Source organism: Columba livia, chromosome 1 (genome assembly GCF_036013475.1).
Source record: "Columba livia isolate bColLiv1 breed racing homer chromosome 1, bColLiv1.pat.W.v2, whole genome shotgun sequence".
NCBI classification, from domain to species: Eukaryota; Metazoa; Chordata; class Aves; order Columbiformes; family Columbidae; genus Columba; species Columba livia.
In genome coordinates, this window is record NC_088602.1 from 143,315,285 (window position 1) to 143,332,718 (window position 17,434).

Genomic DNA, 17,434 nt, shown 5'->3' on the forward strand with positions numbered 1-17,434 from the left:
GGGACCGTACTTTCCCTTTCATGCACAAGGCTGATACATTTAATAGATGTACATTTTATTAGAGAAAAGGAATTGAAGCAGCTTTACACAATGCCTTCAGTTACAGTTTAGTAATACAATCAATGCTAAGATCTTATTTTCTATATTCAAACCATGGACTCATCTATTCTAGTCAAGATCTAGAGTGAAATATACTAAATATATATACAAATACTCTAGGATGAAAATTTATACATATATATACACCACCCTGACCTTGGGGAGTTTCTGGGTTTCTCACAAAATTAAATTAAGTGAAAAACTATTTTGCCTTCCAGTTGGCATCCCTGAAGTGACATTTTTACTGAATCCTTATGGTGGTACTCACAGCTCCATTGAATAGTTTACCTAGATTCACTGAGATTAGTGGGTTTTCACTTAATTTAAAACATCACCTCTGCCTACGAAATATGCTTGAAGATAATAAAAACAGTGCCAAAATACAAAACTGTAATTATATTAAATAGTTACTGTAAGTGATGATTTGCCCATGACATGTTCTATAATGTACCTCTGAGAACCGAGCACAGAATCGCTTCACCTGTGCGGGTGAAGTAAAGGACCACTTTACTCACACAAGTAATTTGTAGAAGCAAAATTACAGGTAAGTTTTCTAGAACAGCCATTTGAAAATAACAGCCCTTTGATTCACAATTATTTAATTGAATAATGTATCAAACCCGCAAACTGTTGTATAATACCCTTTAGGACTAGCACACTCTGCAATAAATACAGGCATACCTGAGCGCCCCGACATATAACAGCTGATTTGTTACCAATGCATGTCAAGGATTATAACCAGAGGAAAGGCTTGCACAATGGAAAATTATTCTGTTTTTCCAGTTCTGTCAGCTCCTTTAAAGAAAGATATTCTCCCTCCAAATCTTGCCTCAAGAATAATAATTTATTTCAAGAGAAAATATCCCTAGTTAAGTTAATCTAGATCTCCTGTAGGCAATGTCAGTCAAAATTAATACCTTGCACCCTATGAACTGTGGTGTTTGACCATCTGTCATGGAGGCACCTGAAAACCACTCTAAGCAAATGTAAGCTTAAACCAGCTTTGATTTGGAACTGAAACCAAAGAACAGACCGAAACCCTACAACAGAAACCAATATAAGCCAGGGGGTAATTCAAAATCTATCAGCACCCTGGCAACACTTAATAAACTGCATGCTTGATGTACCAGTTGGGGATATTATTACCATACAACCACAAAAGACTGATGATCCACAGCGTGTTCTCACTCACTCAAAAGAGAAGCCTCTCTCACTCAAGGCTACCCAGAATAAATAATCACTTGTCCAGAGGTGGGACCAAGGACTCATTCGAGGATATATCCAGAAGAAATAATCGCTCACCAAGGAGAAAGTGGGGACACACAATCCTGTTAAGTCTCCTTAGATGGCATCCCCAGTCTAAGGGTAGAGCTCTGATAACAGTCCTGATGCTCTGAGAAGACCACTTCAAGCGGGTCTTCAGCAGGGGTGCCATTTATAGCTTGGTTTGATCTGACTGTGGCAATAATGAGCACGGTCCAGAAGCTTCTCTGGGCCTGGGCACTTTGTTGGCTGAGGACCCTGACTATTGACTAAGCTCCTCCTTTATCCCCCAGCTGGGGAGGAGGTGAACATCACTGTTCAGTGTGCCCCCAGGGGAGGGGACATAATGGTCGGCATCCACCAAGGTGCATAAGGGAGGATGGCCACAGTGGGGCACAAAAGGTGCTAAAGAGCCACCAGTTGCCCTATTGAAAGCTCTGGACCTCATCAGGGTGTGTTCAACTGCCGCACCACCACAACAAATACCTTCGGAGTCTGCTCAGTGAGCATGTCCCTTTCATAGGGCCAGTCACAGGCATCCACTGACACTCAGCTGTGCTTCATATGCATATAACCAGTAACACAACAGAAAACAGATAACTTGCCAGCACCTGTGCCTGCTCACTCACCTCTGTACTTTTTTATATTCACCGTGCTGGTCCTGTGTGTGCCCTCCTTCCTACCTGTAAAAGTCCCTTCCAGGGATCTTTTCCCACAAGGGTCACGTTTAGCCTTTACTCGCAATCACCATTCGTTTATGTGACCTGCTATTGCATTACAGGAGTCCACACAGGCTCTGGGAACAAACCCCAGCCTTCTAGAGGGACATACACATGCCATCCATCACAGATCTCCCCTTTTCAAGCATCCCTCTTAAAAAAAAAAAAAAACAAACACATCCATTCCCAACCTTTTTCCTACTCTTCCCTTCTCAACCCTAGAGGCACTTTCAAAAATTTCCTTATGCAGTAAGTATCCTCAGGACTGTGGTAGCCAGCCTTCTGGAGACACAGTCTAGGGGGGCTGACTGTGGGCACTGTGCAGAGTGGAAGAAGGTGCACAGAGGGCTCATAAACTTGCTGCTTCTCAAGGGGTTGTATCCATTCTCCTGCTTCTACATCAACAACAGGGAGCAGCACTTCTTTGACGCCTGGGAGAGATTATGCTGAGTTTAAATTCCCCCTTTATTAAAATCCAAGTTTCTAGCCCTTCTTAATGTTGTGTTGCAGTGTTCACATCCTGTATTTGCAGGCAGATGCGATTATGCTAAAGTGCAGGAAAAAATATAGACTTGTCCACATTCATCCTTCTGAATGCCTCTCTGAAAAGCCTATGAAGAAAACGTACATTATTAATTGATATGGCAGGAAAATACAGCTGCTCTGTATAGTGGATGTTCTATATAGCTACTTCGCAGCTTTAACAATTCTGAGAATCTAGTATGGTATCTGTATATGTGGATACAAAGGAATAGAGGAGAAAGGAGTGAGGAGGTGATGTTAAAGGGGAAGAACATCTACTCCAAAAAGGGAATTTACAAAAGGCAGTTCTTATTCAGCATCCCTGGTTTTCTGAGTGTGGTGAAAAGACTCTGAACACTTTTTGAAGAGCAGCAGTCCTACCAGAAGAATGCCCAGGTACTGGAGAGAAAAGATGACATGCAGAATAGTGGGACATATCAAGTGCTGACATGTGCTACTAATGTTTTAAGCAGGTGCTCCCTGACAAAGAATTTACTTGTCCCCATACTTGTGATTTAACAAAAAGTATTTTCTACCCTGAGCAGATGCACACATGTAATCAGTCCCATCCATTCCAGCACATCCACACCAAACCTTACAATTCTCTCCAGCTCCCACTGGCACTCAGTTCTTCTAATCCAGTTATAATGCCTGTTGTCATCCCCTCTGACTGGAATGTGTATTTTTTTTTTCCCACATCTGGTCCACACAGCATTAGTTGCTTATTCTGCAGCCTCATTTGCAGGTTTTCTCCCACAGCTGTAAATGGGACTCCCCTGGTTAGGCAACATCAAGGGACTGCCTAAATGTGGTACTTCTAAGATTCCTTACTTTACCAGCTAGCACCTATTGAGAGTCTCACGCAAGTTTTGCAGAAGAAGAAACACTGTGTAAGCTAGAGATTCTCTTATCTTCCACCTGAAGGCAGATCTGTGTCACAAACATTACTTTACCAACCCCTCCATGAGGAGAAGAAAAGCACCATACCCTCATGCTCTGTACAGCATCATGCCATGGACATGAATAATACATGTCCATGCTCAGACCTGTGTAATCATGTATGTCACATATGAGGCTTCTTTAACTGCCTTCCAACTGCCTTCCATCAGCATTTTTAGCTTTTCACTAGCCTCCCCCTGCTTTTGGATGCTGGGACAGATGCAACTGCCTGATTCAGGCTGTCATGGGTTAATGAGCAGCACCCAAACATGCCATTATGCAGCAGGAATGGCAGTGATGTGACTGCTGGGAGCTGTCATTCGGTGGGACACTGCCACAGAACAAAATGAGTGACCCATTACATATGGGGCCTCGCATGTTAAGGAGCAAGCCATGGGGGTAGCCTGCAGAGGCTGCATTCATCTACCTCCCCACAGACACACTGAACATGCTCTGGAATACCTGACTACAGACACCTTGGGCACCTCTTTTCACAAATATTCCTGCTTGGGCCATCCCTATTACTGACAGTGACTGTGGAGCTGCAGCCTCACCAAATTAAATATGCGATGCTGAAATGTGGAGAGACATACACCAGCATCTAGAGGCTTGATCTGCCCACAGCGCTTTCACTCACTGGTGGCAGGACTAGACATGTCTGCTTTTGACACCTTTGATGGCGACAGTGACCCCACAGTTGTGCCTTATTGCTCTACATGCGTGAACACTTTTTCTTCTCCATGTGTTGAGCAAATAACATTCCCATCGTGGCAGATGGTGAGGAAGTCAGTCTCAAGCCCAGAAGAAACCAAAGGGGTTAAAAGCAAATCTGTGCCTCCTCCACTTGGTTAATTCCCCAGCAGTCTGATCCTGTGTTGAGATGATTCAGGCCAGAGAGAGAGACTGCCACAGTCCCCAAGGGAGACCTCAGAGAAAAGACTCTTATTTCCTGTTCAGGAGGATTAAGTATAAGGCCATTGACAAATCACAGTAAACATCTGGATGTGAGCACTCCATCTCTCAAGGTCTAATCCATGAAGTTATTAATTAATGAATTCAGCAAATTCACACTGTTCTATATATAGGGTCAGCTGATCTTTTTTAGTGTTTGGCTTGGAGGTGTTTTACATCTGGATCAACAGATTTTTATTTATTGTACAAAGTAAACTACTGTATTCTAGTGTTGCTTAATTAATTGTTTAGAGTAATTATTCTGCCGTTTTTAAAAACCATACACTGCCATATTTTCTGGTAGTATCTATATATAAATCCAGTACTTAAAACCCAGCTATGTTCCTGCATTTTATATTGTTTTGCAATTTTAAGTCCAGGTTCCTCTGGAAACTTACTATCACACACTAATGGAAAAAACATGTAATTGATTTTCTTTTCTGCATTTTATTTTGATTAAAATGAGAATCCCTGTCGTTTATCTTCAGAGAGAAAGTAAGCATTGAGTAAATGGTCTGGTTAATTCAAAAGTAATTTGATCAGAACATCCATAATTTACATTGACTTGAATAGTAGGAAAGATGCTGAGCACTAATGATATCAAGCTTATTCATTTAAAGAGACTACTTGCATTATGCTTTACATCTTGTGAATGTGAACTACTCTGAGAACACATAATGACACACATTTTATAACGGGGAGACCTGCACACAATTCTCCCCCTAAAAGTCATGTATTAAGCTCAAATAACACTACAATCTGCTCAAATGCTAAGGAGGCCATGTAGCTGAGTGCACTGTTTTTTCACACAGCTGTGCCATTTTGTTTCCAGTGCAATCTGCAGGCTTTGTCGTTGATATTGGTGGAATCAGCTTTTGGCCCAGAGGTTTTTATAAATCCAGCTGTGACAGGATATTTTCACTTCACCCTCAAAGCTTTGGATGCTGCCAGACAGCATGAATCATCCAAACTTGCAATGTATAATTTCCAGTCTTTTTGACCTAACAGTGCATTATCCTGGTGTAATCCTTAACTCGAGGGATGTGTTCTTAAAGGGGAAATCTCATTCTGTGCTTTTATTCTCTTTGAAATTGCAGGAGCATGTACCTCTACTCTCAGGTTTTTGCTTCTGTCACAACAGGATGCCCCAAGTGGACAGTGAAAACTGTGATATCCCGTTATAAAACAAAAGAATGAAGACAAGTGAGTGCAGTCGAAAGGAGGAAAGAATCAAGACCTGCAGAGCCACACAGATATATCTATGCAATTTTATCCTCACTGCTAGTGCAAGTACACTCACAAATGGATTCTGTTTACATCAATGCTTTTGTAATGGCTGTACTCGATACCATCCAAAGCACAGTGTTTCTGGGCAAACTTGATTCCTGCTTATTACCCAACTGAAAATACTTCATTTTCACCCTATGGCCATATGACAAAAAGCTCTTACCAGTTCAAAAGTGCAAGATCAGGCCGCTCACTCGGGCTGTGAGGAAGAGGGACAGTAATAGATAGATCAAAGGTTGCATGTCTGGGACAAATAGTTATGGTGGTGTGTGAATTAGGTGATCAGCCACTTATTTCAAGTTATCTGCAGGCAAATTGTTACCAGTGGTGTGGCCAGTCACAGTCCAGAATCCATTGATATAAGATCTCTTATACACAGACACAAAATTCATAGGCTACTTAAAAAAAGTTAAATGACATGTTTACTAATTTATCTGTCTTTCAAAGCAGTGGATTTGCAGAAACATTGGATTAATCTCATCCAAATTTCCTTCTAATTTCTAATTTTTAAGCAGTCAAGAATTATGAATGAATCAAGGAAAATCAAAATATGTGATGCTTACTCTGGTATAAAGTTATTAGTGAAGCCCTTGAAATTAGTACCTACAACCTTAAGAAGTTTATGTGAGGGGAAACTGAAGTTGAGACCTACCCATGATCCCCTCACATACAGGGAAAAGAGCTAAATTCATTAGGTTTCTTTGTAAGCACAGCTAATTTGTCCAGCTGGAGGAAAGTATGCTGTACCTTGAAACTAGGGGCCCAAATGTACTGATGGTTTAAGCAGGATAAAGCCATAAGGGCATCATTAAATGGACAGGAGTAATGAAATGACTTTACTTCCACTAAGTCTTCAATGCTGAGGTGGCCTCTGGGGAAACCCTCAACATGAATAAAGTGTGTTAGATACACGGCATATTTTTTTTTCCTGCCTTACAAAATAAAGGATAGATGACCCACCCAGAGGCTTATTATTTAAAGCTTTAACAAAAGTAGCATTCTAGTAAACAGGAGTACTATTTATATTTTAAGCAGCATGGAGAAATATTTGGATTGAAGAAAAACAGCTAGCACATAGATAGATGTGAAATAAGCCTTGCCTTGCTTTTCATACTCACCAGTGAAAATGAGAAGAGAGACTATATGAACACAGACTGACAATGAACAAGTTGCATTTATTTTGCATTGCCACTAAACTCCAGGTTTGTATGGAGCATAAAGTTTTTTTTTGTGTGCACCAATTTGCCAGGTTGAGGCTAGCATCTAATCCTCTGGACATTCCTAGAGGAGTTAAAACTTCTTTACTTTTGAGGTGAATTTGTCTTGGCAGTGGTAAGTCATCCAATTCAATAATTCTAATATTCTCCTTCAAGAGTTTTATGTTTCAACTGTGAACGAATCACTGCTTCATAATAATAGTTCTAATCAACAAAGGTAGACTGCAGTATATAAACACCACATTTTAGTCTAAAACCTGAATTTAGCATTTTCAAAGCACTACCATATCAAAACTTTAACAGTATTTAACTGTCTGTAGATGAATATAAGTGCCAAAAACTATTTGCAGTTGATTTAAGACCAAAAAAGGAGCCAATAAGTGATATGATAAAGGTAATGGAGCTATGCAGCTTTACACTAGCCAACAAATTTTTATTTTATTTTATTTTATTTTATTTTATTTTATTTTATTTTATTTTATTTATTTTATTTTATTTTATTTTATTTTATTTTATTTTATTTTATTTTATTTTATTTTATTTTATATTAATACTTGGATAAGTTGGTAGTGGAGAAGGTTGCTTATTGTGAGGTAAAACTTAATCTTTGATGAGAAGGAAAATTTTCAAATGATGATAATAATAATAACAACAACAACGAATTGGAGGAAAGAAGTTATTAATAGGGAACCTCAATCTATTATTTCTATTTAAAAAACAGCATCTATAAGGAGCAATGCCAAGTAGTTTTCATGCATTAAAAGTTCTCTATTGTTATGTAAGAAACAAAAGACAAACAAGTATTCCAGAAAATGGTACATGATGATAACTACTGCATTACCTTCTTACTTAGAAACTTAGTTTCCTTCATGTTTATGCTGATATAAAGTTAGAACATCAGAGCCGTACAGCTGTCATTCACCTCAGTCCCAGTGGGAGCTTTCTGAGCAGGAAAGGCTGCGATGCAGTGCATAGGTGAGTGCCTCCTGCAGTACCAGTGAGTTCCTGGCTGCTACTGTTACCTGAGCACTGCTTTCAGTCTGGAGGTACCTGACGCTGCCTGATCTAGAAGGATAAGCTGAGATAGTCTTATGAATGCAAAGAAACCCTCTGTTATCCTACAAAATGAGCCATGGTTGGATGCTAGACCTTGCAAACTGAGCTAACAGACAGAAGGAAAGGAGGAGATCTTCTGATGCTTATCTCACAAAGGCCGCTACGTTGATGACTACTTGGCTTGGCAATTAAATGTGCTCCTCAATACCTTAATCCCTGAGTTTATATCATCACTCTTTTCTTCCTAACTTGAAATATTTGAAGGCAACCATGACTCTGCATACAAGAGCCTCACACATAGTCCAGAAATAAGTTTTCTTCATGCAACCATGTTACAAGCAGTAGAGAATGTGCAAGTTCATCAGACCATGCTGACTCTCCTCTTTGATTTTCTTTAAGTTAGTTTCTCCTTCTTTCCCCTAGTGTAAGTCCAATAGTAGAAGTGTAGGAAGAGAGCAATGAGGCTGAGGATGTAGAGGAAGACTGCAATGTTGAAGCCATCGGGGAATGGGCATTCGGCGAAGAGGTTGTAGGAAGAATGAACAGCAATGGCTACAAACTGGCACTGGAAGAAGGGGAAGAAAGAAGCAGCCAGGTTAGGGATCCTACATGAGACATACCCCAACTGATCATTTGGTCCATTATAAAGAGTATCACCACATACAGTGTCCTTAGGCCAGAGTACCACCTGCTTGCCTCTCCTGATATCCCTGAAAAACTTGTCTTTCAAGCCCAACAGTTTTCCCAACATGAAAGGCTGTAATGTGTCTACCAAACATTGAGACTTGCCCACAGCTGCAAGGAGCAGGTTTGGAATCCAGCCCTTCCCGCCTAGGAGCAGACTATTGCCCTTGTGCCACTTCTCTGCCATGGGCCAGTAGCTGAAATCTTGGAACATGGAAAATGAACATGGGACACTCCTTCTTTTCCCTCATGGCAATCAGATTATTACACTCATAACAATTTTGATTTGCATTTTAGGTAACAGAGAAGAAGTACAGATGCTACTTTTATTCATTTAGACATTAATCCTTTTTATTATTATTATTTTTTGCTAAGTCACCTATCTCAATATCCTGAAGCAATGAGTTCTACCTACTGAAATTATGTTAAATAAAAACTGATTTTCTTTGTTACATTTTGCATTAAAAATACCTTTTCATTCATGAAATGCTTTCTTGTTCTGCTTTCACCATTCAGGATAAATAAAATTCTCAACTAGCCTTCAGTACATCACTGTTTTACATGTACTCTAACCCTTCTTCCTTTTCTCTGGTAACTGCATACTTTTTGTTTGCAAAACCTCTCTTTGTGTGGAATTAACTCTCCCACATGCTTAACTATAATTGTTGTCCTTGTCTGGAACATTGCTTTTATGCCGTGTCTTTGACCAACCATAGGGTTGTCAGGACTTGTCACCTCTCCAGAGAGGAGGAAAAGAAAACCCAGAGGGATTCTCTACAGAAAGAGTAAAACATACTTAACTCCCCACTGTTTGTCTGCAGTTAGACATATTTTTCCTTTTTGAAAAAACAGAATGAAGGCTGCCCAATCTCCTGCCCTGGTGAGAATCCAAAGTTTTCCCAAGCTACTGCCCCACACCTCTCAAAATCAAGCTGTGTTTTCAGACCTCCAAAGGGCTTTCATATACGACAGAAAAGGGAGAAGTTTAATTTTTATTTTTTCTTTCTCCTTTCCATTACAAAGATGGGGGCTTATTAGTTGATGTGTTCACTGAAGTCCTCTTGCTAGTTTTCTGAGTACCATTCAGAGCTGGTCACCAACCAGTGCACTTCTCACAGTGGTACATGAGGACACCTAAGGACAAGGTGATTTCCATAAGCAGCCAACAGAAAGATTTGAGCAAGGCAGGAGACAGAGACAGACAGGAGAGGCCATCACACCCAAGACACAGGAGTGCAAAGATGAACACATGGAATTAATTACCAGCTGCATGATGGTTAGGTAACGCTTCCACCATAGGTAACGATGCATCTGTGGTCCCAGGCTGGCCAGGGCATAATAGCCGTACATGAAGATGTGTACGAAGGAGTTTAGCATCCCAATAAAGAAGGCTGAGGGGTAAAGAACTCAGAATGAACAAGACACACAAACCATTCAAGACTAATTCTGTGGTGATTTCACAGCCACTATAATGATGGTTTCAAAATACATCGTATATCTCCTATGCATGAACCTTCAATCCAGACTCTGCCTAGGAAGCATGTCATATTCTCCTTTCTTCTCTCAGCATATATCCATCCTATATCTAGTGTTCAGAGAAGAACTTCAAAGGCAGAAAATTCTTGATCTTCTGACCTAAGCATTTCATACCATTTTCATTTCAAGGCCATGTTGCCAAAAGGGCTTCCCAAAAATTAATACCTCAGAATCTTGTACAGGGCCTACCTATAGTGGTCTAGTACTCTGTGTCAACTTCATAGGCTTCTCTTTGGTGGACCAAGATGGAGAAGCAGTCAGGATACAGACCCGAAAGGAATGAAGACCAGGCAGAGCAGGAGAGCCAGAACCTGGGCTGAATGGGGACTGACAGAGCCACTGGTCTGGGTGGAGATACAAACAGACCTTGTACAGGATGTTATTGTTTCTGTTTGGACAAGAAATGACTGGCACATTCTTGTTCTGGATGAGGCAGTGAATATAGCAGCCTAAACAGCCCAAAGAGCTGAGCAGATGGTAACAACTGAAATGCACACATTTTTCACACTTTCGGAAACAGGTGAGCTTCCTACCTGCCAGTCAGCCCATCTGCACTGTTTATGCTGTCTCCACAACAGAAGAAAAACAGAAACACAAGGTGTTTATGGAAGCATACCTTGTCCTCCAGGCACATATTTGACCCCCGACCACCAGTTGAACAGCATAGTCCCATGGTGGTACACATGCAGAAAAGTCACCTGTTCTTGTTTCTTGCGCAGGATAAAAAAAACCTGGAAGAAGCCAGACAAAGGAAAAACTTAAGTTGATGTGTTTAGACAAAAGATTTTACATAAAAGTGATGAGAACAATTAACTGTGATTTTGAATCTCCTAAATCTATTTCCTCTGCTGCAGATAAAAACTGGTGAAATTCAATACGTGCAATAGATCTTATATTATTTGGAATGGGGAAAAACTGGAGGGTAGAATTTGGTCCATAGAGCCCCAACTATTTTTATCTTGTATTCAGGTCCCAAGGCCGAAAGAGGACACATTTGAGTCTCTGACTGAACTTCCATGTAATTTGCAGGTCCTTGGGTCTGCTCCTTTTCAGGACATAGGTTAGATGTTTATTGGTACCAGAGAATGATCCAAAGAAAGGTGCTGCGTGGAATGCCCAAACCCTTCTGGAATTTGTATTAGTAAAGATAATTATTTTGTCACATGAACATGTGTCATGTCACTGTATTTCAGCGTGCACTCACACAAAAAGTGAATTTGTTTTTCAGGGACTCAGGACTGACAAAAAGCTGCTTTTGTTGCTGATGAAAACAGAGAGAAAATTGGTCAAGCCACTGGCAATAGGCCTAGGAGGGCTCCGCATGCTGATTCACTTTTCAGACAGTGTGTTTTCAACTTATCCACCAAAGAGCACTAGATTGTGGAATCTTAAACAAACCAGGATACAACTTATTCCTGGTGAACAAGCAGAGAAATGGGATTCCCTTGTTATTTCAGTCAGCTATTTATAATATAGGAGGAGACCTGAAGACAAGCTATAAGATGGCACTGTCTTCAGGTGAACTTTCAATTACCCGTGAGACACAAACCTTTAACCCCCAACTCTGGGAAAACCTGCAGCGGCAAAAATATCAGGACATGTACATTCACAGTTTCTTTACTGCCCAGCTAATCACTATTATTCAGTTAGACAGGCAATGGCAGATCCTGTCTGGCAGCCTTAACTAACTGCTGGCTATGATTTTGGGGGACAGAGCAATAGCCACAGAGAAAGCTTCTCCCCTAGCTCTGTGGATAGGAGGGAATGCCCACCAGCAGGAAGGGTGCCAGGGAGTGAATGCACACAGCTACTGGGACAGACACGGGCAAAGGGGAGGGCAGAGATTTTTTTTTTTTCTGGAAAGGAGCTTTTGAGGAAGCCTGGCAGTATGGTACCCAGTAGTGGTGCTGGACTCATGCAGGTCAAATGCTGTTTCAGCCTTATTCTCACAAACAGGCAGAGCAGAACAAATGAAAACAGAATTTACTGAAAAGCATCAACCAAATCAACACAGGATCAACCGAGGACATTAGCTTTTGGCATCTTGCCCCTTTCTGACAAGGAAGTGATTTATTTACAGCAACCAGTCCCGCTATGGAGCCGAGCTGAGCCCTCCTTACCGTATCAAGCAGCTCGATGACTTTGGAGAAGAAGAACCACCAACACACTCTTGCCATCTGCTGGGCATCACAGGGAAACGCTGTTAGACCTCAGAGCAAAATCACTTCTCAGTCTCACTGCCTGAGATTTTCAACTATGCATTGTGTGAACACTGCCCACATGGGATCAACAGCAAAAGAGGAAATCTAAGGGGCTCTTTTAGGACAGATGTTTGTTTGTTTGTTTGTTTGATCTGGAGGTGGAATGGCATTCAGGGTTGCCTTGACAGGTTAGGTGATTGGTTTGCTAAGTTGCTTGCTCTTTGCCAGGACAAGGATGAGCTGCTCAGAAACTGTTTCTAGCCTGATGGCAATTTCTGAAAAATTGAAAAGCTAATATACATTCTTGCATCTGCTCGAAGCCTGATTATATCTGGAAGTAAAGCATAATAGCTCTGAAATAAAAAAGAAAAAAAAATCCTGCAGTATTTTGGAAAGCTGAAGCCGAAGGGACCCACCCACCCTGTGATGACCAGACAAGGAAGAGTTTCATACAAATCCCTCTGGTAAAAGAAATGTTGAGTAAGATTTATATCCTGCAAAGCTGAGGATATAAAAATTGGCTTTCTCACTGATAGTGATCAGTCAGAATCTTTATATAGTCAATGGAAAGAGTCACACATATTTCAGAGGTAATTCGCAATATCTATACTAGACATATATCTTCAGGTTGTAGGACCACCCTCCCTCCAGTGATCAGAGAGGGCTGTGTTGACTGAGATAATTAATTTGTAGAGAAATAAAGTAAAGTGAAATAGTTTTACGAGCAGAAAACTGGAGCAAAAGCCTTCCTAGGCATGCAAATTGCTATTTATGAGCAAAACAATCTGCATACCCATGGGAGGAGCAGAGCCCCAGGCAAGCTTTGTATAGAACTGTACCCTCATTCCTAGTTCGCTTCGGCTGTAATCCACTGGCTGGCACAGGTAGCTGTAGTTGGCCAAGACTGAAGTTACCAGAAACTGAAAAAAAAAAGAAAAGCAATAGAGATCCATTTTCTGTTCAATGCCATCTGTTCAAAAATGATGTACATATTAATGCTAAGGTAATAGGGTCTCAATCTAGTACTCACTGACAGAAAATCCAAGCAATCTATACAGTTGAACAAATAGCAAAACAAAATACTTCACATCCTCATTGGAATCTGAAAAATTGGGCTGGGTGTGTTTGTACCTCTTCATGTAATCACTGGAGTGCTCCAAAATGCTTCAGTGGGAACAGTGAAATCTAGGTTTCAGAATCTCTCTCAAAATACAATGTTCCTTTGCAAAGATCCCATACCATTTTGTTTTGGTGGTTACATTTGCCTGTTAACTGGAAAACCAAAAACTCGACCAAGTAACCAGTATAACTGAACAACCAAGCGCAGATCGAGTAGCACTTGCTAAAAAAAAAAAGAAAAAAAAAAGTAATTTGCTTTAACTAAGTGTAACAATTGTGTTATAAACTTTAAGGGCAAGTTTGTTGACATCAAAATGTTTTCCAGACCTATTTCAGGCCTTGAAGAGTTTTCAGTGGCAGCTTACGTAAACTAGGGAAAGGCTTCTATTCTGGAAAGGCTTGTGCATTGAGAACAAGCAGTAAACAGTATCATCAATACTCTCAGCAGCAGGAAGCTGCAGTGTGCTTGGCACTCTTGGAGAGGACTGCATAAGTCTAGAAAAGCGGTTCTTATTCTCAGAGATGGTTGCCTCACCAGCCAGACCTGAGGCAAAATGAGGAGGTTCCACAACTCTGTGTCTACCAAGGAGATCTCAACTTTCAACTCGGTCATTCAGGAACCTTCCAATGCTATTTTTATGACTGAGAGCAAGACTGAGAAATGTGAGGAAATGAGAGTAAGTTTGAGAAACAGAAGGAAATAAGGTATGCTTTAGAAATAACACTTTCAACAGGGCAATACTCCTTCTCTCGTGGCAAAACATAGACATGTGCAAATCGGCTCCCACTCCTTTCATTGGAGTCCATCAGCAAAAGCTGTTGAAATGGCTCTGACTTTCAGACACTTCCCAGATGCTTACCTAGGCTCCAATCTTGTCTCCTCACCTCGTAAAACATGTAGCTTGATAATGTCATCATGGCTAGATTGTAGGCAATCAGTAGGCCTCGCAGCTTCAGTGGTTTCCGATGACACATGTAGAAGGGTCCCAGAGCCACGACAAAAAGGTAAGAGGCAAAGAGAAACGTGACTGGAAGTGGAGAGTGGACCAGAAACCATGAGTCTGTCCTTGGATCTGAAAAGCAAAACACACAGCCAAAGCTGGCACATCCCATACACAGTATGGCAGATATATTTAATTACTTCCCCTCAGCATGCTCTTTGCAGCTTGCTCTCTGGCAAAAAGAAAATTGGTATCTCATGTGTTTGTACAAAGCAGTACCACAGTCCTTCTCCTACCCTGGAGCTCCATGTGCCAATTTCTGCTCAAAGACACCGCATTCAGGTTGGGAGCGTAGTACTAGCAAGCTGCTCTGCTCAGCACCAGTCTTCTGCAGCACAGCAGTCAACAGACCTTGCCTGTCACGAGCTGGAGCCCTCACCACAGGCTGCAAGACTGTCCCACACACTGGTGAAAGAAGTAGTTCAAGACACATGCAGTAGGGATGCGCAAAACAAAACCAAGAGTTCTTGGATTTTCAGGAGTGGAAATCTTTACAAATAAGTGATAAAATAACTTCAGACACTGGTGCTGTTTCCTTCCTGCCCCACAATGCTCAGGACACCTGAAATTCTGCATCCCTCCATTTTTATATTTATAGGGTGGACTCTCTTGAAAGCATGCCATTTCACTGGAAAATGACAAAACACTTCTCCCTGCTAAAACTGCTCTTAAGTCCTACAGGAAAGGGAATCTCAACATATTGTCTGTCATGCCAGCTCCTCCTAATACTGCCTCATCCCTGACCCACAGAAATGCAGGATACATTATATCTGCAAAGAAAATCCAGTTCCCATCCATGCTTTCCTCTTCTATTCCCATTGTGGTCATTGATCTGCTAAACTCCCTCAGCATCTTCTTTTGCTTCCTTACCTGCCAGTCCCAAGTCCCAGACCCTTCTCACTGTTCTAGCCCCAGGAACCTTGCAGAAGTCCTCTGCTGAATTTTAGTCCTTGGCTAACTGGTGAGCCCATGGGCATCAGGGTATTTTTTTTTAAATGCCATCTGAGCCCACATGACTCTGCTAATTCATGTCCCTTCTAAACCTGCCAGTTCTTCACTATTCCTGTTATGGGCTATGTCGAGAGCTCTTTAATGTTCCACTTCCAGATTTAACAGTCCATCAGCAGTCCTGAATCCCAATTTAGACTCTCTTCTGAAATTCAAGTTCTGAAACATTTACAGCCTGAGCACCATGTCCGATGTCCTTCTCCCCATCAAAGCCACCACGCAGGCCTGCCATTCTACCTTCATGCCATTTTCTGGCTTTTCCTTGCATTTGAGGATCCAACAGAGCCCTGTGGGACCAAACTGGACCTGCAGACCTCCAGCTGTTGAAGATCTGAAGTCTCCTAACTGCAAAATATCAAATCTCAAACACTGAGGATTGGTTTCTGTCAATACTTCATTTGATAACAGGTTTTACTGGCATCCCTGAGCAAATATTGCTCATCATCCTGTCAGAGTCTGTTGTACATTGAACAGAAAGCTGCTGAGAGTTCCCAACTACAGACAGGGGAGATCCCCCATCCCTTCATTCCTTACTGTGATCCAGCTGAGAGTCCCTGAGATATATTTCAAGACTCAAGGAAAGTTTGTGATCATGGAGAAGTGAAAATCTGCCTAGTAAAAAAAGGTGATCTCATGTGAGGATCATATTCCTTCTAGGTTTGTTCTTCATGATCATGCTATTTATGTAGAAATACCTGTTTAAGAAGGCATCTCTACCTACCTCCACTTTCAAGGACCCAGTTGTAGAATTCCTTAGTTTTCTCCCAGGTTGAAGCCATCACAAGTTCTGGAAAGAAAATAAAATTAGCATGCCCAGGATCAGATTAACTCCATTTATCCTAGCCTTGATGAAGTCTTGAATAAGAAGGTTCCTTACACAAAAGCTCAGGACTACAGCTAATGAAAATAAAATAGTTTGCTCTCTGTAGAAATTGAAATTTTGGACCAGGATTAGAGTAATGTTTTAAATAGGAAAGAAGACAAACTGCTGTAACGATTAGCTGTTTAACTTCTATTTCCGGATTTTGATATTTTGTTGAAGTTTCACCTCTAAAAATATTATAAGTAGCTGCATGCAAAATACCAAAGCCAGAAGCTCTGTGTACCATGTTGGGAAATCCATCACATGATATTTTTTCTAAAGCAATGTAGGCACAGCATTCACGCAAGGACACACACCAGGTGGCATAACTGCATCCTTCTGCAGGCATTCCTGGAGATTCACAATGCTAACAGGCACTTTGGAATTATTTCAGTACTGCTGCAGCTCCAAAGATGTTAACTGAGCTATGGTAGTTATTTGGCTCTCCGAGGCCCAGTTTATATATTAAATTTGTTTTGACTTACCTTGCATGAATTCAATAATATAGTATATTAAAGTAGAATACTCATATATAATATGATGCTCCTCCTCTTCTCTTCTTTTCTTTAGCAGAGAGACCTTTTCGATGGCATTTGGAAGCTCACCTAGAAAACACTGCAGTTACTTTCAACTGCTAGTTCTCTTCATTAGCAAATACACAGGACCAGCTTTCTTCCACTTCCATCTCCTCCTGGTACTGAGGAAAGCATATTTTCACCTTTGACTTTGCATAGACTGCTGAGTATAAAAGCATCCATACCTCCTTTGGACCTGTCCCCTACTCTCCTGTGCTTGCTGGGTCCCTGCAGCACAATAGCTTATGCATTACACGGCAGAGGATACTGTAGTCTAATATAAAGCCTCTTATACTCGTATAAATGTGTTTTAAGGAGCGTTATGAATAGAAACAGTTTCTTAATACCCAGATCACATAGCTCCTGGAACTACAATTGCACAGAGCATGCCTGGC

The 17,434-nt window shown here is 41.1% G+C and overlaps 1 protein-coding gene across 4 annotated transcripts in view; it reads right to left on the bottom strand.

Annotated features, from left to right (window-relative positions):
- Positions 1 to 24: 24 nt before the first annotated feature.
- The window catches only part of LOC102095164 (very long chain fatty acid elongase 4), a 31,754-nt gene continuing 14,344 nt past the window's right edge, over positions 25 to 17,434 (bottom strand). The window contains exons 2-10 of one of the 4 annotated variants that reach the window (XR_010466944.1): positions 16,950 to 17,069; positions 16,324 to 16,389; positions 14,479 to 14,666; positions 13,314 to 13,394; positions 12,394 to 12,453; positions 10,890 to 11,004; positions 10,001 to 10,128; positions 7,839 to 8,618; positions 26 to 2,692 (exon numbers count right to left, since the gene is read on the bottom strand). Coding sequence is in view for 3 of the 4 variants with exons in the window: in XM_065034361.1 (XP_064890433.1) it covers positions 8,448 to 8,618; positions 10,001 to 10,128; positions 10,890 to 11,004; positions 12,394 to 12,453; positions 13,314 to 13,394; positions 14,479 to 14,666; positions 16,324 to 16,389; positions 16,950 to 16,956 (816 nt within the window). In the remaining variant the exon portion in view is untranslated. Of the gene's footprint in view, positions 8,619 to 10,000; positions 10,129 to 10,889; positions 11,005 to 12,393; positions 12,454 to 13,313; positions 13,395 to 14,478; positions 14,667 to 16,323; positions 16,390 to 16,949; positions 17,070 to 17,434 lie in introns of all 4 variants that reach the window. The other 3 variants (XM_065034361.1, XM_065034371.1, XM_065034377.1) reach the window with 3 other exon arrangements.